The sequence below is a fragment of the Rhinolophus hipposideros genome (genome assembly GCF_964194185.1).
Source record: "Rhinolophus hipposideros genome assembly, chromosome: 20".
Lineage (NCBI taxonomy): Eukaryota > Metazoa > Chordata > Mammalia > Chiroptera > Rhinolophidae > Rhinolophus > Rhinolophus hipposideros.
Genome location: NC_138066.1, coordinates 24,820,573 through 24,837,629, shown reverse-complemented (window position 1 = coordinate 24,837,629; position 17,057 = coordinate 24,820,573). Strand labels below are relative to the sequence as shown.

At 34.3% G+C, this 17,057-nt stretch overlaps 1 protein-coding gene across 6 annotated transcripts in view; it reads left to right on the top strand.

Moving 5' to 3' along the window:
• The window catches only part of RPS6KB1 (ribosomal protein S6 kinase B1), a 120,700-nt gene that overhangs the window by 1,144 nt on the left and 102,499 nt on the right, over positions 1 to 17,057 (top strand). For all 6 annotated transcript variants that reach the window (XR_013991977.1, XM_081028988.1, XM_081028990.1 and 3 more), the window contains exons 2-5: positions 5,967 to 6,016; positions 7,054 to 7,174; positions 8,383 to 8,451; positions 15,585 to 15,732. Coding sequence is in view for 5 of the 6 variants with exons in the window: in XM_081028988.1 (XP_080885114.1) it covers positions 5,967 to 6,016; positions 7,054 to 7,174; positions 8,383 to 8,451; positions 15,585 to 15,732 (388 nt within the window). In the remaining variant the exon portion in view is untranslated. The remainder of the gene's footprint in view (positions 1 to 5,966; positions 6,017 to 7,053; positions 7,175 to 8,382; positions 8,452 to 15,584; positions 15,733 to 17,057) is intronic.

The following is a 17,057-nucleotide window of genomic DNA, read 5'->3' as shown; positions in this document are numbered from 1 at the left end:
CTTTGCTGTCTTAGTAGCTTGACTATCACTCGTATTTCAAGATAAATTTATTGAAAAATCACAAATTACACCTGAGTTAAAGAATGGTGTTGTTATACAAAATAACTAATTCTGGGCAATTGATCATGTATAATCTCATGGTAATTTAGAGTCTAAATTCCATTGTCTAGATGAGTACACATGGGTTGATGACTGATGTAAGATGTTTGTTCTAACTACATAAGGGGCTTCCCTTTCTTTTCCTCACTCATTTTTCTTCCTCTGGCAAATAAGTTGTGCCCTGCTTGTTGACAAAAGATTGAGATGCTATGTATACAGAACTTTGAAAACTTGAAGAAACTAACTGGGCTAAAATAGTTATTCTTTTCATAATCAAATGAGTCTAAATCAAAATTACACAGTTTGGAAGGTGGGTATTGAGATGTGTATTTTTTAATATGTTTGCATATGGAATTCCAGTTTCCCTCTTAATTGAACATGTGATACACTAATTACAATTGGAAACAAAATGGGATTGCTTTCATTACATATATAATCCTCTCATCAATTATATTGGCTCCATATGGCAGTGGCTTTGAAGCAGGGCAGGGGAGAAAACTTGATAGGAAGGATGCTTTATAAAATCTTCATTAGGTGAACTGATAGAATTTCCAGGCCGTGGGTTCATCAGTTGAAGTTAAAGGAGTTGGAAGTAAAATACCGTATTAAGATTCCTGTTATGAACTGGAACCTCGTAGGGTTTGGGCCTACTCCTGGCCATTTGTTTTGCTGGGTACAAACAAATAGGATTGTGAGGGTATGGAAGAGGAGGCCAGAAAAATTGATGGAAATAGGAAAGAGAAAGAAATGTGGCCACTATTCTAGGGAGAGGAACTTTGGGGAAAGAGCAAAGGTAATTGAAGAGGATTTTGAGGAAGAGCTTTTGGCAAATTATATTTTAGCAGTGCTTTTGGTGTTGAAAATGTTTCTTTTGAGTGTGTTATTCTAAGAGGTGCCTCAAGGTGGAAAAGAGTTGGAGTGGGATTGGGCTGGCCACCCAAGGAGATTAAGTGACATCCAGATTCCTCTAAAATAAAATTGTAACATTCTGAAAAAATGAGAGTTTAGATTTTTGGAAGATCGGGCTTTTGTGAATTTATAATTATATAAGTAATATTCTGGCTGCTTGTGAATTTATAATCTTTAGTTTGATGCAAACTTTTTAAAACATTGGTACATATCAGAGTAGCCTCCCTTCTTCGTTTTATAGTAAGGAAACTGAGGCATAGGCCAGAGAGATGATTGCCCAAGGCCACATAGGTAACTGGTGGTAGTGTCTTGTGACTCAATTCAACAAGCTTCACTGTACAGCTTTTTCATTGCATTTATTAGTCTTGTTCATAATGTACCTCTTTGTGGTGTGTCAAAGTGAATTCAGATCCTTCCAGCTATGCTCACAGACGATGTGACCTAGAATAAATTGCTTAATCTCTGACACTTTTTCTCTGTAAAATGATGACTGCATTAGATAAAATGTATACAGTGCTCCAAAATATCATGGCATATTAAGCAGTTAGCTAGTTCTTGGAAATAAAGCTTGTCAGTGCTACTCATTGCCAAGGAACCAATCATTCAAGTTTACTCTCCTCTATGCCTAGAGACTTAATAAATGCAGTTATACTAGAAGGGCTGCACTTTTAGAGTTTTGTATCATTTTTTAAAAATTAAATCATTGGTCCTATTTAGAGATATATGCCTACACTGAGTCAATCTGTATTAGTAAGTAATATGTATTTACATAGCATAGTTAATTCTTCAGTGAGTAAAAGATGAGGAGAGTAATTTAAAGTTGAATGTCTGCTACTTAACTACAAAAAAAGACCCTGATTGAATACCTGAGGACTATTAAAAACCAATGGATACGAGGGTGTGTGTGTGTGTGTGTGTGTGTGTGTGTGTGTGTGTCTGTCTGTGTGTGTGTTGGGGGGTCTGTTTTTGTTTTTTGTTTTCACTGGTGATGGTATAATTTGGGGACAGTGAATTGAAACTAAGGGAAAGTTTTTTTCTAGAGATTTTCATTAGATTTTGAAAGTGTTGGAAACCTCTGCTTTCTGTGGAGCCATAAGTTAAAAGAGTAATAGAAAATTGAAATGCAATATTAAAAATCCTCAATTTTTACTCTCCTAATTCAAAATTTGAAATAGTTGTGAGTTTACTGCACGAATTTTAGATTGGGGTATCAGATTTTTATTGAGCGAAAAGTATAAAAAAATTTTAGTGCTCTGAAAAACAAAGTGTTCTATAGACAGTATGTATTCAAATATTCATGATTATGAAGAGTTATAGAAAAAAATCTCATTATCAGTGCTTAAATACTTACCACAAAGCATTTTGAAGTAGCCCAAGATTTTGGGCAGGTTTACCCCTTTATCCCAATTCATCTGAATTACTTAATCTTATAAGGAAATGTCTGAACAGACAGGCAAGTGGGTATAAGATTTAATTAATATTTGGGTTAAGAATATTTCACCCATTCTGTAACAATTTATTTAATTTTTTTATAAAATGTGCTCTTTTATTGGGATTTGAGGCGCATTAACTTAAATTTATAAGCAATTTTAATTTAATTTATTAATTTATTAATTTTTAATTTAACTCTGCAAATATTCATTCTGGTGGGTTAGTTTGAAACACTGTATCTTGTACCTTAGATGAGGAGAATTCCACTTTGTCAGCCATAGTGGCATACAAAAAAAGTATTGGTTGGTACATTAAGTTTAAGGCAACAGAAAAAAATCTGAAAAAAAGAGATTCCTGTGAAAAAGAGTTGTCAGTATGTATTATATGTTAGTTTATTGCTTCTGGTGTGAGACTTTCCTAAAAGTAACTTTGAGTAGCAGAAAAGAATTGTGCCTCAAATGCTTCTGCTCTAGAAGGTAACGGTAGGAAGTTATAAACACAGATGCAGGCGGTAACATAGGCCTGGCCAGCTCTGGAAGTGAAACACAGCCATGGGGCATGTATTTCTAGGTAGCTTCAAAGTCTTGGTTCAGTATTAAGTACTTTGTAGCCTTTAATTTAGAATTAAATGAAACTAACATTAAAGAAACAATTATATAATACCAGTTTTATTATAGCTGAGAGAAGTTAGTCTTTTGTCTTTAAAGTGATGCCTCATAGGTGATTTTATGAAATGTCAGAGACAATAAAACCTTTAGCCATAATCACCGCTACACCACCCCCAAGAAACTGTATCAAGGTGAAACTGAGAATTTTTTTTTCCTTGATACTGCCCCATCCTTAAGCTTCAGTCTAAAACGTACATCCCTGGTGTTAGATGTCATCTTAACTTGCTCACACCTTGAGCAAGTTATGACTAAAACTTGTGTTGTTTTGGGCAGTTGAACATTCAGAAGAATCCTATCAGTTTTCTTTGTGTATCTTGACTGTGTATTGGTCCCTTTGAAGAGAGATGTGTTCACTTACATACTTTTGAATTCGAAAATTTTCAGTAAAAACTTAAACAATTCTAATTTTATAGAGCCTATTTTCAATTAGCAATATTCTTTTGTATAAGTTGAAAGTTCATAATCAGACTGTATTCAACAATAATCATTTTAAAGCTATATTTTTAAATATTAATATAACAATTTTTGCTGCCAAGTTACTATTATTTTTACAATTCAGTGACTTTTAGTATATTTATAAAGTTGTACAGCCATCACCACAATTTAATTTTAGAACATTTCTGTCACCCTAAAAAAGAAACTTTGGGCCCATTTACAATCATTCCTCATTGCCACCCTTAGCCCTAGGCAGCCACCAGTCTACTTTCCATCTCTATACACTTGCAGTTTCTGGACATTCCATGTAAATGGAATCATACAATATGTGGCCTTTTATGTCTGGCTTCTTTCACTTAACATATGTTTTGGAGGATGATCTATGTTGCAGAATGTATCAGTTCTTTATTCCTTTTTATGGCCAAATGATATTTTACTGTATGGATCACCACAGTTGAGCAGTGCACCAGTTGATTGATATTCATTTGAATTGTTTCCAGTTTTTGGCTGTTGTGAATAATAATGCTTCTGTGACGATTTGTGCCCATGTCTTTGTGGAACATATATACTCGTATTTTCATCTCTCTTGGGTAGATACCTTAGAGTAGATTTGCTGGATCATAAGTCTGTGTTTACATTTTTGGAGAAACTGTTTTCCAAAGTGGTTGTGCCATTTTACATTCCTGTCTGCAGTGTATGAGGGTTCCAATTTATCTACATTCTTGCCAAACTTGTTATTTTTCTGTTTTTTTAATTACAGCTATCCCAGTGGATATGAAGTAGTATCTTGGTGTGGTTTTGGTTTGCATTTTCATAATGGTTAATGATGTTAAACATCTTTTCATGTGCTTACTGGCCATTTGTATATCCTCTGGAGCTATACCTATTCAGATCCCAACCCATTTTTTAAAAATTGTGTTACCTGTATTTTTATTATTGACTTGTAGAAGTTCTTTATATATTTGTATTCTTTGGTTTTCTTTTCACTTTCTTGATGGTGTCTTTTGAAGTACAAGTTTTAAATTTTGAATAAGTTCAATTTATTGATTTTTTTTTTCCTTAAGTCGTTTGTACCTTGGGTGATATGTCTTAAGAAATGTTTGTCTACCCGAAGATCATGAAGATTTACTCCCTCCTAGGTTTCTTCTAAGAATTTTATATTTTAACTCTTATATTTAGGTCTGTGATATATTTTTGTGTGTGGTGAAGTAAGGGTCCGTCCAAAGTAATTTTTTTGTATGTGGATATCTAGTTGTCCCAGCACCGTTTGTTGAAAGATTATTTGATTATTTTCTTTCCCATTGAATTTTCTTGGCATCTTTGTGAAAAAATCAGTTGACCGTAAGTGTAAGGATTTATTTCTGGGCTCTCAGTTCTATTAAATTGATTATATATATTATCTGTGCTATGCCAATACCATACCATCTTGATTGCTCCTGCTTTGTAGTACATTTTGAAATTAGAAAGTGTCCTCCAACTTTGTTCTCCTTTTTCAAGATTGTTTTTGCTATTATGGGTCCCTTGCTTTTCTATATGAATTTTAGGATCAGCTTGTCAATTTCTGCGAGAAAGGAACCTGGGATTTGGATAGGATTGAGTTGAATCTGTAGACCAGTTTGGTTAGTATTGCCATCTTAATATTAAGTCATCTGATCCATAAACATGGAATGTCTTTTAGCTCTTTTTTAATTTCTTTCGGCAATATTTTATAGTTATCAAGTGTACAAGTTTTGAATTTCTTTTGTTAAATTTTTTCTGAGTATTCTTATTGATACTGTTGTGAATGGAGTTAATTTCATTTTTGAATTGTTCATTGCTGGTGTATAGAAGGTTAATTAAATTTTGCATCCATTTATACTATGGTCAGAATAAATGCTTGACCAACGTGACTCCCAACAATTTGAGAGCGTTTCTTTCTTATTTTGCTTTGATCAACCACATTATACACTATAATATCTTGGACTGGTTGTCATTACCTCAGGCTTAGTTAGGTTGTAATTACATAAGGCTTAAAGTATTATGTTAGTCTTGTGTGTCAGAATAATACTTTATATAAATCATTGGATTTAGTAAGTTATACGTAGAATATATTATAGTACCTTCAGTGTCATAATACACAAATATATTTTTTGAATAAATGTAATTTTTAAAGGAAAAATCACCTGGTTTTATTTGTAGATCGTTGATGAGCAGTGTCTGTAGTTTAGTTGTCACGTAAAATTAAAAGTGAAATCCCCGTAGTATTCTTTTGTGTACCTTATTTTGTTTATCATGACATTTGCCTGTTATTAAAGTATTAAAGTATAAAGAGAATTTTTAATCTGGTTTATTTCATTTATTCTTTAGTAATGGGGTGAAGCATTAAACATTTTTATTTTGTATTTATGAGATTATTTATCTTAAAAACTTTAACATATTTTTCAGAGTCAGTTAAATGAAAGCATGGACCATGGGGGAGTTGGACCATATGAACTGTAAGTTTATATGAAAAGATTTCATTGTGCTGTCTTTCTTACAAGTAGGTTATCAGCTCCAGTTCGTAGCCATCATGTGATTCCGATAACCTGTTCTTAAATATCTAGTCATCTTTAATCTCTCATATCTAGAGATTTGGTTTATTGAGTTTGGTACCAATATAATAACATACCCAGCGATCATGTATGGATTTTGAGAAAAAGATATTCGTTCAAATTCAGAGTATACTGACTATGAATCTGAGTGGGTTAGGAATTTTTACTAGTTTAACATAGAGAACCACCTTCTTTTACTGAAAAATAAAAATTTTAGAAATGTCCCCAAAAGTTAAAGTGGTTCCTGTTTTGTTTATAATATGCCATTCAAACAGGTTTGTGCAATCTTGTCATTTTAGGCAAGATCCATTAGGTGAGTATGGTGATGAATCTGCTCTGTATTCCAGCCCTTGGTTTGGAGGGAGACTGAGAAGATCACATATAGAAAGCATTTAAGTGACAGACAAAATTGCCACCCTTTTTGGAGTCTTCAAATCAAGCTCATAGCAGATACGGAAGGATGTGTGAATATATTTTGTTAGCAAGAATTTTTGTAGCATAAAGACTTGTACTAATTGGATATTTTTAGATAGCTTCCAGGGTTTTTGCTGAAGTTACCAGACAAGGCTGGATAATACCTAATCTTGTAGACATTTTGAATGAACTAAATTTGAATAACTGAAGACTTTTTTCCTTTGTCAACTTCATAAATTTCTAATTTATCTTAGTTTGGAAGTATGTGATACTTACAAAAATAAGTAATCGATAACATTATATAAACGATCAGATAAGTAAACAATTTATAAAGCCACCCTAATCTTGACCTGCCATGTCATTGAATCATTAGTTTACTTAGAGAACAGGTACTGCTAAATCTACTATCGTGTACTTTTTTCCTTATACTAAATTGGATTACTTTCCTCATTCTCCTTTTTCTAACAATATGCTGAAAGTAATTTAACTTTTTGCAAATTTACTTTTGGTTTTGCTTTTCTCCCCAGTGGCATGGAACATTGTGAGAAATTTGAAATCTCAGAAACTAGTGTGAACAGAGGGCCAGAAAAAATCAGACCAGAATGTTTTGAGCTACTTCGGGTACTTGGTAAAGGGGGCTATGGAAAGGTAGGAAGTACTTTTGAAATGAGAGCCGTTGTCTGTCTTGGGTAGATTGATTTTTATACCCTGGTTTCAGCATTCCTCTTCAATCTGTTTGCTAGCTGTCTATAAAGGATATGATCATTTACCCTGTAATTCTCTTCCTACCACCATATCCTTAAAAGCCTGACACATAATAGACACTCAGTCAATATTTGTTGAATAAATAAATAGACAACTGTTTTAGGCAGAGTCTGTTATTAGAGCATTCATTTCTTCCTTTGGTTAAATGGTACCCTCTATAGGTATCCTCTTAAAAAACGAACAAACTACTCCTTATTTTCAAGAGACATAGCATGTTAAGTTATCTGTTAGTGAGACCTTTATCTGAGTTGGCTTTTTTTTTACTTGCAGTATCTAGTACAATAGAGTTAGGGAAGTTGAAGAATATAAGAGGGGAGAAGAAAAATGAATAGAATGTCTTAGTTTCATAGTTTTGCCCAAGGCTTTTAATTGAAGATCTCATCTTTGTGTGTTCTGCCCAAGAAAATTTACACCTAGCCTTTCTCTATCAAAAGACAGAATTTGGATAACATTTTAGTTAGGATTAAATTTGAGAACTATTTATCCTTTTGTTTAGTGTTAATTTTTGCAAAGCATGGTATTTGTAGTTTATACTTAGGCTTAAGGACACATTCTTATATGTTCTAATCATCTTGAATGTGTAACACATGCACTTTGAGTCTCCCATATATTAGCTGTTGCATGAAAATGTTTTATAGCTAACCATTTTAAGGATAGGTAAATGGTAATTCCTGTCAACTATTAGTAAACAGTTTTCCGTGAAGCAGGAACAGTGGCATCCTTGGAAGAAATTTGTGAAATATTTTATAATATTTTTAAATATTGGTATGCTTCTGGGAACACTGATTATAGCTTTTTCTAAGCAAACTTGGATTTTATGTATAAAGTAACACTGAGTGCTCATCATTAGACGGTCATTGCCCAACTTTGCCACCAGATGTCAGCAGACCAAATAGGAAAGTCCCCATGTTGTGTAACATTTCACTACTAAATCTTTAATATAGTCTACTCTTTTAACCCCTCATTTTTGCACACAACCCTTCTTGGTACTAGTTTTTATAAGAATATAAACTACTGTGCATTTGTTAATTAAGGAAGTGAGATTAGCATAGTGCAGCCTTTAATAACACACACTTTTATTTTTTATACAGGTTTTTCAAGTACGAAAAGTAACAGGAGCAAATACTGGGAAAATATTTGCCATGAAGGTGCTTAAAAAGGTGATTCCTTCCCTCCTCTTTCCTCCCCAAGCTATATTTTCAATTGCTATAAAATCACATTTTGGCCTAAAATTTTAGTAAAAAAAAAAAAGAATGTTTCTAACGCAATTATAAGTCCCCTTAGAATGTGAGGTATGTTGATTATTATTATTCCTATTTATTTCTGTTTCGTGAGGGTGGAAAGGAGTGCTCTTTCAACTCTCCTCTGAGGGAACTCTTTTAGCTCTTGGTCTCCATGTTTCTAAGTAATAAGCACATTCTGCTATCACTTAATTCAGCAGTTTTAGAATTATGTATTGACTTCGTGTTTTACTCTCTTTTACTCCTTCCTCCCTTTTTCCAGTCTTTGCACTTTGCTTTGTTTTCATTGAATCTACTATTGTCTTCCCATACTTTACAACAGCTCTGTAGAATACTTTTCAGGCCAGTGTTCTTTGTTCCCACTTACTAGATAATTGATCAGTTCATTTACCTTTCTAGAGACATCCTATAGGAACCTTCTGTACTGATAGCTCTCTAGGCATAGCTGTCTTTACCACAATCCTTTGTATCCTCTTAGCTCCTTCACTGTTGTATCTGTTGTTTCCTGGATCCCATATCTTCCTTTTTCTTAGTTTATGTCCTTGTTCCTGTGTTTTGGTGATCATCTACTAGTGGCTTCCTGAGAAAGGATGCATAAAGGTAAATTTTTTTTGAAATACTGCATATGTGAAAATTTCCTTACACCTTCTTTCTTATTTGATTGGGTGAGGTTTGGAAATTGAAAATAATTATCTCTCATGAATTTGCTCCATTTTCATCTAGCTTTGAGTGTTTCTGTTGAGAGTCCCTTGCCATTCTGTTTCCTAGTCTTTTATAGATCTGTATTTCTTGGAAGATACTTAAGATTTTCTTTTTATTTCTGATCTAAATTTTTACAGTGATGTGTCTTGCTTTGATGCTCATTGTTTTGTTTATTTTTACTCTTTCAGTCTTAAAAGTTTCAGTCCTTCTGCTCTAGGAAATTTTCTTATAATCTCTGGTAATTTATCCCTCTACTATTTTCTTGTCTTGAAATTGCAGTTAATTGGACGTTGGACATCCTGGACTGATCATCTATTTTCTTCATTTCCATTTGTCCACTTTCTTGTCTTTTTGTTTACTTTCTGAAATTTTTCTAGAAATTTGTTTTCTAATCCCTTTACTGATTGTTAGATATCATATTTGTGGTTCCCCAGAGCTCTTTTTTTTTCTCTTTTTATAGCAACCTATTTTAGAAATACAGTACCTTTTCTTGTCCCTCTGAGGGTTTTAATTATAATTCTTTGAAATGTTCTGTTGTTCCATGCATTGTGTCTCTTCTAAGTTCCTATTTTCTTTGACTTTGATTTAGTCTTTTTCTTCCATGTCCAGAGGCCTTCTTTAGATTTCTGATGTACCTCATTGACATATTTAAGAGTGGAACTCTGAAAACCTGATCAGAAATTTTATGTGTGTAGGCTTCTTTATAGGGCAGTCATGTGGTTACCTGGCCATTGCCTGAGAACCTCCAGATATAAGTGTATAGGTCTTTTTTCTGGTATGGATAAGCTGGTGCTGAGAAAGATCCTCTATTGCTTTGCCTAGAAAAGCATCCCGGAGCTAGATGAGAGAGGAGAAGAACATCGTACCTTTCAACACCCAGATTTTCACTGAAGTCTGTTTACTTTAGCCTTACACTTTGTATCTGAGCTCTCACTCCTTTTTTTTTTTCTTCAGGAGAGTACATGTCTCCCAGTGGTAGTTCCCTGGCTGGTTAGTGTGAGAATGGGAACCTTACTAGTGTGTATGTTCCTTATACAGATTTAGCTAACCTCCATTTTTAGTCCTCCACCTTGTGCCTTCTGCAGTCCCGATGACTAAATTTTTTCCCCTTTCTTTCTTTTTATTTTTGCTTCTAATTTTTGAACTCAGCGAGGGTTCTGTAGATGGAATCAACTTCTTTTGAGTTATTCCTCTTTGCAAGCACTTAGTTTTGATCATACCCCACTGTAAGTCATATACTATTGCTTTATCCCACTCTGTCCTTGCTTTCTGAAGTGTGGGGTTATGCATGCTTCCTAGATTTATTGAAGATGGATTATGTGTGTTTGGTTTCTTGTCTTTGTTTAGGATTGATTTCTAAAAAGATCACAGTGTCTTAAAACAAGTATTAGTAGAAAACTATATTAAAAGATAATCAAATGACTTTTTAAAAATCATGGGGTCTCTAATACTTTGGTCCTTCTTGATTTTTACTTAAGTATAAATAACTTCTTAATTTAAAAGCTGAGGAACAAATACTATGACCACACTTTATTTGTGATTGTTTTAAAGAAGCAATTTAGGTATTCTGAATATCACTCTGAACATCAATTTAGGCATTCTAAACATCAAATATCAGCAAGTCAGGATTAATCTGCTATCTGGCTTTTCCATTGGAATCATTTGAGATTGATTTTTAATTTGTAAACCATGTGTTATATATAGAATTGGAGACACTATAATAATGCTGTTCTAGAGATGTTGAAAGAAGTACTGATCAAGATTCTTAAAGTAGTCTGTTCCTTTTAATATGTTGCTTGTTTATGCCTGACAATCAGGGCTGACCATAATGAGTCATAATTGTATATTGAGTGAAGTATGTTCCTGGCACAGGTATCTATAATGAAAAGAAGGTGTTGTTTTTTTCCACTGTTGGTGGGTGGGTCTGGTGTATTGGGAAATCCATAGACTTAATTACTGCTAAATGTCAGGCCTCCTTTTTGGACCCACGCATCTAAGACCTAGCTTGCTTGCCTCTCCTTTTATTTAGTTACCACTCCTTCCCACTTTAAGGGTTGTTCTTTCCCCAAAAGCCAGACTAGAGAATCAGATACTGTCCCATTCTTTTCTTGCTGTCCCTAAAAAAGAAAAGCTCACAGCAAAAATAATGAAAGTAAAGAGGTTGCTAGTGTTTAGTCCAGGGTTTTAATTCCTAAATCCCTAGGTGAGATGACTGTTTGTTCCCTTTGAGTTTCTTCCTTCTGATTTTTTTGTCCTAGAAGCAGAGAGTACTAACCCTCCTTACCTATGAGGTAAGAATATACCTCTTTCCAGCCTTGAAGATGAAATCAGAGTAGAACCAGGTGTCCCCTTTTCTTAAATGAATTGTTTGTATCTGGACAGTCTGTCTGGATTTATCAGTTGTCCGGGGTTTGTTTACTCCTTATGGGAATGGTCCCATTTGGGTATTTGCTCATAGTGGAATGCTGAGGAAAAGACTGTTTCTAACAAGTATCTCTCTACCCTACCAGTTGCAAAAAAATGTACTCTGGAAGCAAATTACTATTGCCCATGGCATTAGTTTGGCCTGCACTGTAAATTTTAGAAACTTTGCCCAAAGGGTTGTAGCTCACAGATGGGTCATACTTCTTTCATTCCTTCTTTTGCTGAACCAAGTGAGAACCTGCAATGTGGCAGGCAGTATGCTAGATACTAGGATTTAGCATTTGAAACAAGTGTGGTCTTTGCCTCTCACTCTGCTTACTGTACAATTCAAGGGAAGAACTGATAAGTTTATTTTTAAAATTGCTTTTTCTACCTTATGGTCAAAACCTTTTCTACTTTGAGGTTTAAGCATATATCACTCTCTCGCCTTTTTATTTAATAAAAAACAATCTTTTTTATTTCCCCCACTCCCAAGTCTTGTTTCCCTGGATGTCTTCACTGTCTTTGTATTCCATAACTAATCAGTAGTCTAGCTTTCTAATTCCTTGATGATTTCAGTTCCATCAGCTTTGTCCTCCTTTCCATTTTACCAGCTCCTTTCCATTTCCCATGGCTATATCCTCCACCTCTGAAATATTGGGCTAAAATAGAAAAATAACTTTCTCACTTCTTTATTCCCATAATGCCTGGTCTTTGGCCCTAAATCTTTTAGTCCTTTGACTTTTCTGGTTTTTTTGCTCAAGTTCTTAGCCCTTTTCTTATTTTACTTTATTTTGAATTCAGCCTCATTATGATATGCCACTTCAGTACTAGCTAACCTCATTGCTAATGAAAGTTCTAATCTTAATCAGTTTAGTTGTTAATGCATTCCCCCCCCCACCCCCGTATTTCAGCTATTGAGTGAGCATTACTTGCAGAAATTGCACAAATTTGTAGATTGCTGCTGGAACAAAATCCTAGTCCCCAACTCACTTAGACCCTTAGTACTCACCAGCCATTTTTCAACTTGTCCCTAGACAACTCTTTCCATTCTCTACAAGTGTCAGAGCTTTTACTGTCACTCCCTCTACTCCTTTCAGCAGACTGCCTCTTCCTTGTTTGAGGCTGTCAGATGTGATTCCCTTTGACTTCCTGTTCTAATCCCTACCCCAGTACTCTGTTAATCTGCATCTTGCCCCCGTCTTTACTTCCTTCTCTACACTCACAGTGTACCTCCTCCTTTCCAAGGCTAAACCCTCTCATCAGGTTTTGAATCGCATCCCTTTCTGCCTCTTCAGGGTCTTTTCTCTGTCACTTCTCTTTCTCTTTTCCGTCCTCTGTCCTGGCTTTTTTTTTTGTTTAATTAAAATATATTCATGTCTTTGCCTTATTTAGCAAAACAAATCCTTCCTTCACTCAAGGTCTCTTTGAAGCTTTACCCTCTATGCCATTTATAATCGAATTTCTTGAGAAATCATGTTTTATTCTTTTTTCTCACTCACTATATTTTGACTTAATGACTACTGTTTCAGTGAAACACTTGTCCCCTAGGTCACCACCACTCTCCTAATTGCTGAATCCAATGGTCTTTACTTAATTCATCCTAAATTTACCTCTCTGTTGCATTGAAGCTATTGATCACAGCATTTTGAAACACTGCTTCCTTGACTTCTATGATTCTGCTTTACTAATTTTTCATCTTATCTCTTAATCCCTCACTTCTCAGACTTTCTCAAAATTACTTATTAAAAAAAATTAAAACTCCTGAGTAGTTAAAAAAATAGTATCTTTGAAAATTTTCAAACTTTCCGAAGAGTTGCAAGAATTAGTACAGTGATCCCTGTAGTGAATAGTACAGAGAGCTCTGCTAAGATGACTTCTGTGTCCTTTTATCATACCCCCGTCGGGTTTGGAGCATTTCCTTACTTTCTGGTACAATATAGCATGCTCCAGGTTCACTCTGCACTTTCCTGACCCTGACCCAGAACCACCCATTTCTCCAAGGAAGCCTGGTTTCTTTTGCTAGAGAAATCAAGATATGGGTGCCAGCTATGCTCCTTGCTACTAGAGTGTCATTGTTTCTGGCTCTTTCAGTGGACAGAGCTAGGAAGTTTGTTTTTGTTTTAAATCATGGCTTCATACAGTTATCCCTAATTCCAGTTCAGTCCCATAGGGTTCTTCTTCCTTCAATCCATATTTGCATTTCCATTTTTCTAGTGAGAAGCCTGATAACATTGATAAATTTATTCATTTGCTCAGTTGTACAGTATATGCATAATAGTTTGAGAATACCAATACTATTAACAGCTACAAACCTACCAAGAGTGTACAGTGTAAAGTTATTTAAATATGTTTTTTTCCTGTTGGTAAAATTATCAATGTAACTTTCAATTAAATATACATATTTCTGTTGTATTCAATTTTATTTCTCTCCCCTATCCTTGTTGATTTAATTTTATTTTTGGAATGTATAAAACATTAACATGGTTTAGAGTTCAAGATCTTCATTTTATAATTACAGTAATACTGGATTTAGGCAAGAAAAAAACTGAATGATAAAACCATTGAGGTTTTACTCAGAAGGTATATCTCTTTCCCTTTCTTACCTTTCCACTGTTGTTAGCTTTGGTTTATCTCACTTGTGTTTATTATTGCAGATATAAGCAGCTACATATATGTATTCTTATTTCCCCTTTCTTAAACAAAAGGTGGCATACACTGTATACTGTTGTGCCGTATATGCTCTTTTTTGTACCTTGCTTTCATATAGATGTTCCTCATTCTTTGTAGACCTTTTTTATACATTGTGTAGCTAGTCCATAGGTTTTCAGCCAAGATCCTATGCATGGACATTTAGGTTGTTTCTAATGTTTCACTTCCACAAATAATATTGTAGCTAATAACCTTGTTCATATGTTCATAAAAAACCTTGTTTTTTTCATGTTGCTGGAGATGCACCAGCACTTAATCATAGAACTTAGACTCACCATGTCCAAAACAATGCATCATTTTTCCAAAACTTTTTTCTTCGCTTCCGTTCCCCATTATTGAATCACACCATTATCTAGCCTATTACTTAAACAGAAACCATGATATTATTTTTTCTCACATCTTGTTACTCAGCAAATGCTAATGATGTACTGTTACCCTTTCCTTTTTTTTCCTTTACCTTCATTTTATTAGTTACAGGTCTTTTTGCTTGGTTTACTGTACTGGCCTCCTAATTGGTCTCATTTTTTTCTCTAGAACTCCACATTGTCTTTCTTAAAGCCAAGTGTTACTCATTTCCCTTACCTCAACATTGCTCCCCTGCCTCTAAAATAAGATTCAAACGCCTTTGCTTAGATGCCCAAGCCTTCCGCTTCCTGGCCTCCACCGACATCTTTAGCCTAATCCCTAACCACTTCTAACCATACTGAACTACTTGAAGAATCCCTAGACATGTCCTGTCAAGCCCTTTTTGCACTGGGGATGCTTTTTTTATGTCCTCCACATTTCATCTTAATAACTTTCCATGGTACAGTTTAGGTATCGCCAGGTCAGATGCAGTTCCCCCATTCACCCCAGCACCTTATGCTTACCTCCACTGATTTCTCTCTTCTTTCATGAGACTTTGGGCTTTTCTGGGCTGGAGACTCCTGTTAATTCTGCTTTCTTGTTACAGAGCCCAGAGCATAGTAGATATTCAACAGTTAATGAATATATGAATAAACTTATCTATTTACATTTTTAAAAAGTATCTTTAGGTTTTTATTTATATGTTCACTGCAAAAAATCCAAACAGTGTAGAGTAGTAAATGTCTTCCATTTACCCTATCTCAATTTCTAGTGTGAACTAATGATTAATAATTTAATATTGAAAAGAAAAGCACAAATTAGATTTTCCAGTTACTATAGAATAAAAATGTCTACTATTTTGTTCTTATAGATCATCTCTTTTCCTTTAGGCAATGATAGTAAGAAATGCTAAAGATACAGCTCATACAAAAGCAGAACGGAATATTCTGGAGGAAGTAAAGCATCCCTTCATTGTGGATTTAATTTATGCCTTTCAGACCGGTGGAAAACTCTACCTCATCCTTGAGTATCTCAGCGGTCAGTACACAGAGTTTGGTGTAATTATTTGCATTTGCTCCAGAAACAGGGTCAAAACATTATTTTCCAATGGAAAAATGCTTTTTCCCAGTGTGCTCAAATAGTTCTTAAAATTGACAAATACACTGACATAAGGAATTCAGATGTGACTGAGTGTTTCTTTTTGCAGACAAATATGAAGGAAACTTTAAAGGTTAAGTTTTTTTTCCACATCCGTAAAATTTAATCCCTATATAATCAATTACTTAACTAAATAACAAACACCTAATTGACACAGAGCCATCAAATTGATTCCACTTGGGTAAGATACTATAATTCAAATAAATCATTAAAGTACTTCTTTGTAAACTGAAATGGGAAACTTATTTGAGAGTATCATTTAAGATACTGAGTATTTTTGGGATGTATCTTTAAACAGAAGACTCTCTTGGTTTCATGTATCTACCAATAGCTAGATTATGCAGTTTATGTTAGAAATCACCCACATTTTCCAGGGTTTACCGCCTCCTGGGAACTAGTTGTTCCTTATATCATTTCTAGATCACAGGTGTCTATTTCCAGAAAACATACTTGATTTTTCTGAAAAACAGAGATTTCCCAGTAGCCTGTAACATGGAACAGAAAGCTGCAGAATTTAGTAACTTCTTTGTGACTTGCCATTTTTTCCTTGTAACTTTATTTTGACTTAATTTCCGATTTATATAAAAAAGTTCCAAGTATAGTACAAACAGTTCCCACATATCCTTCACCTAGATGCTCCAAGTGTTACCATTTTACCATTATTTTTTTGTTTCATCCTTCTATTTCTCTCTCTATATATATGTATGTGTGTATATATATATGTGTGTATACACACATGAATACATATATACATAATTTTTTTCTGAACTGTGTAAGAGTGTTGCAGACATGATTTCCCTATACCCCTAAATACTGTAGTCTCTTTTCTTAAATCAATGACAATATCTTACATAACTATACTAAACTTATTAAAAATAGGAAATTAACACTGATACAATATCTCCTTAGTTTTCTTTAATCTGGAACAGTTCCTCAGTCTTTCTTTGTCTTTCATGACCTTGACATTTTTGAAGAGTACAGGCCAATTATTTTGTAGAATGCATCAGTTTGGGTTTATCTGCTGTTTCTTTGGGATTAGATTCAGGTTATGCATTTTTGGGAGGACCATCGAAGTGACATTGTTTCCTTCTTTGTGTGTCAGATAAGGAGGTACATGATATATATATCTATGTAGATGTATATATATATATCTACATAGATATATATGTATATATCTATAGAGGTATAGGTATATATATATATAT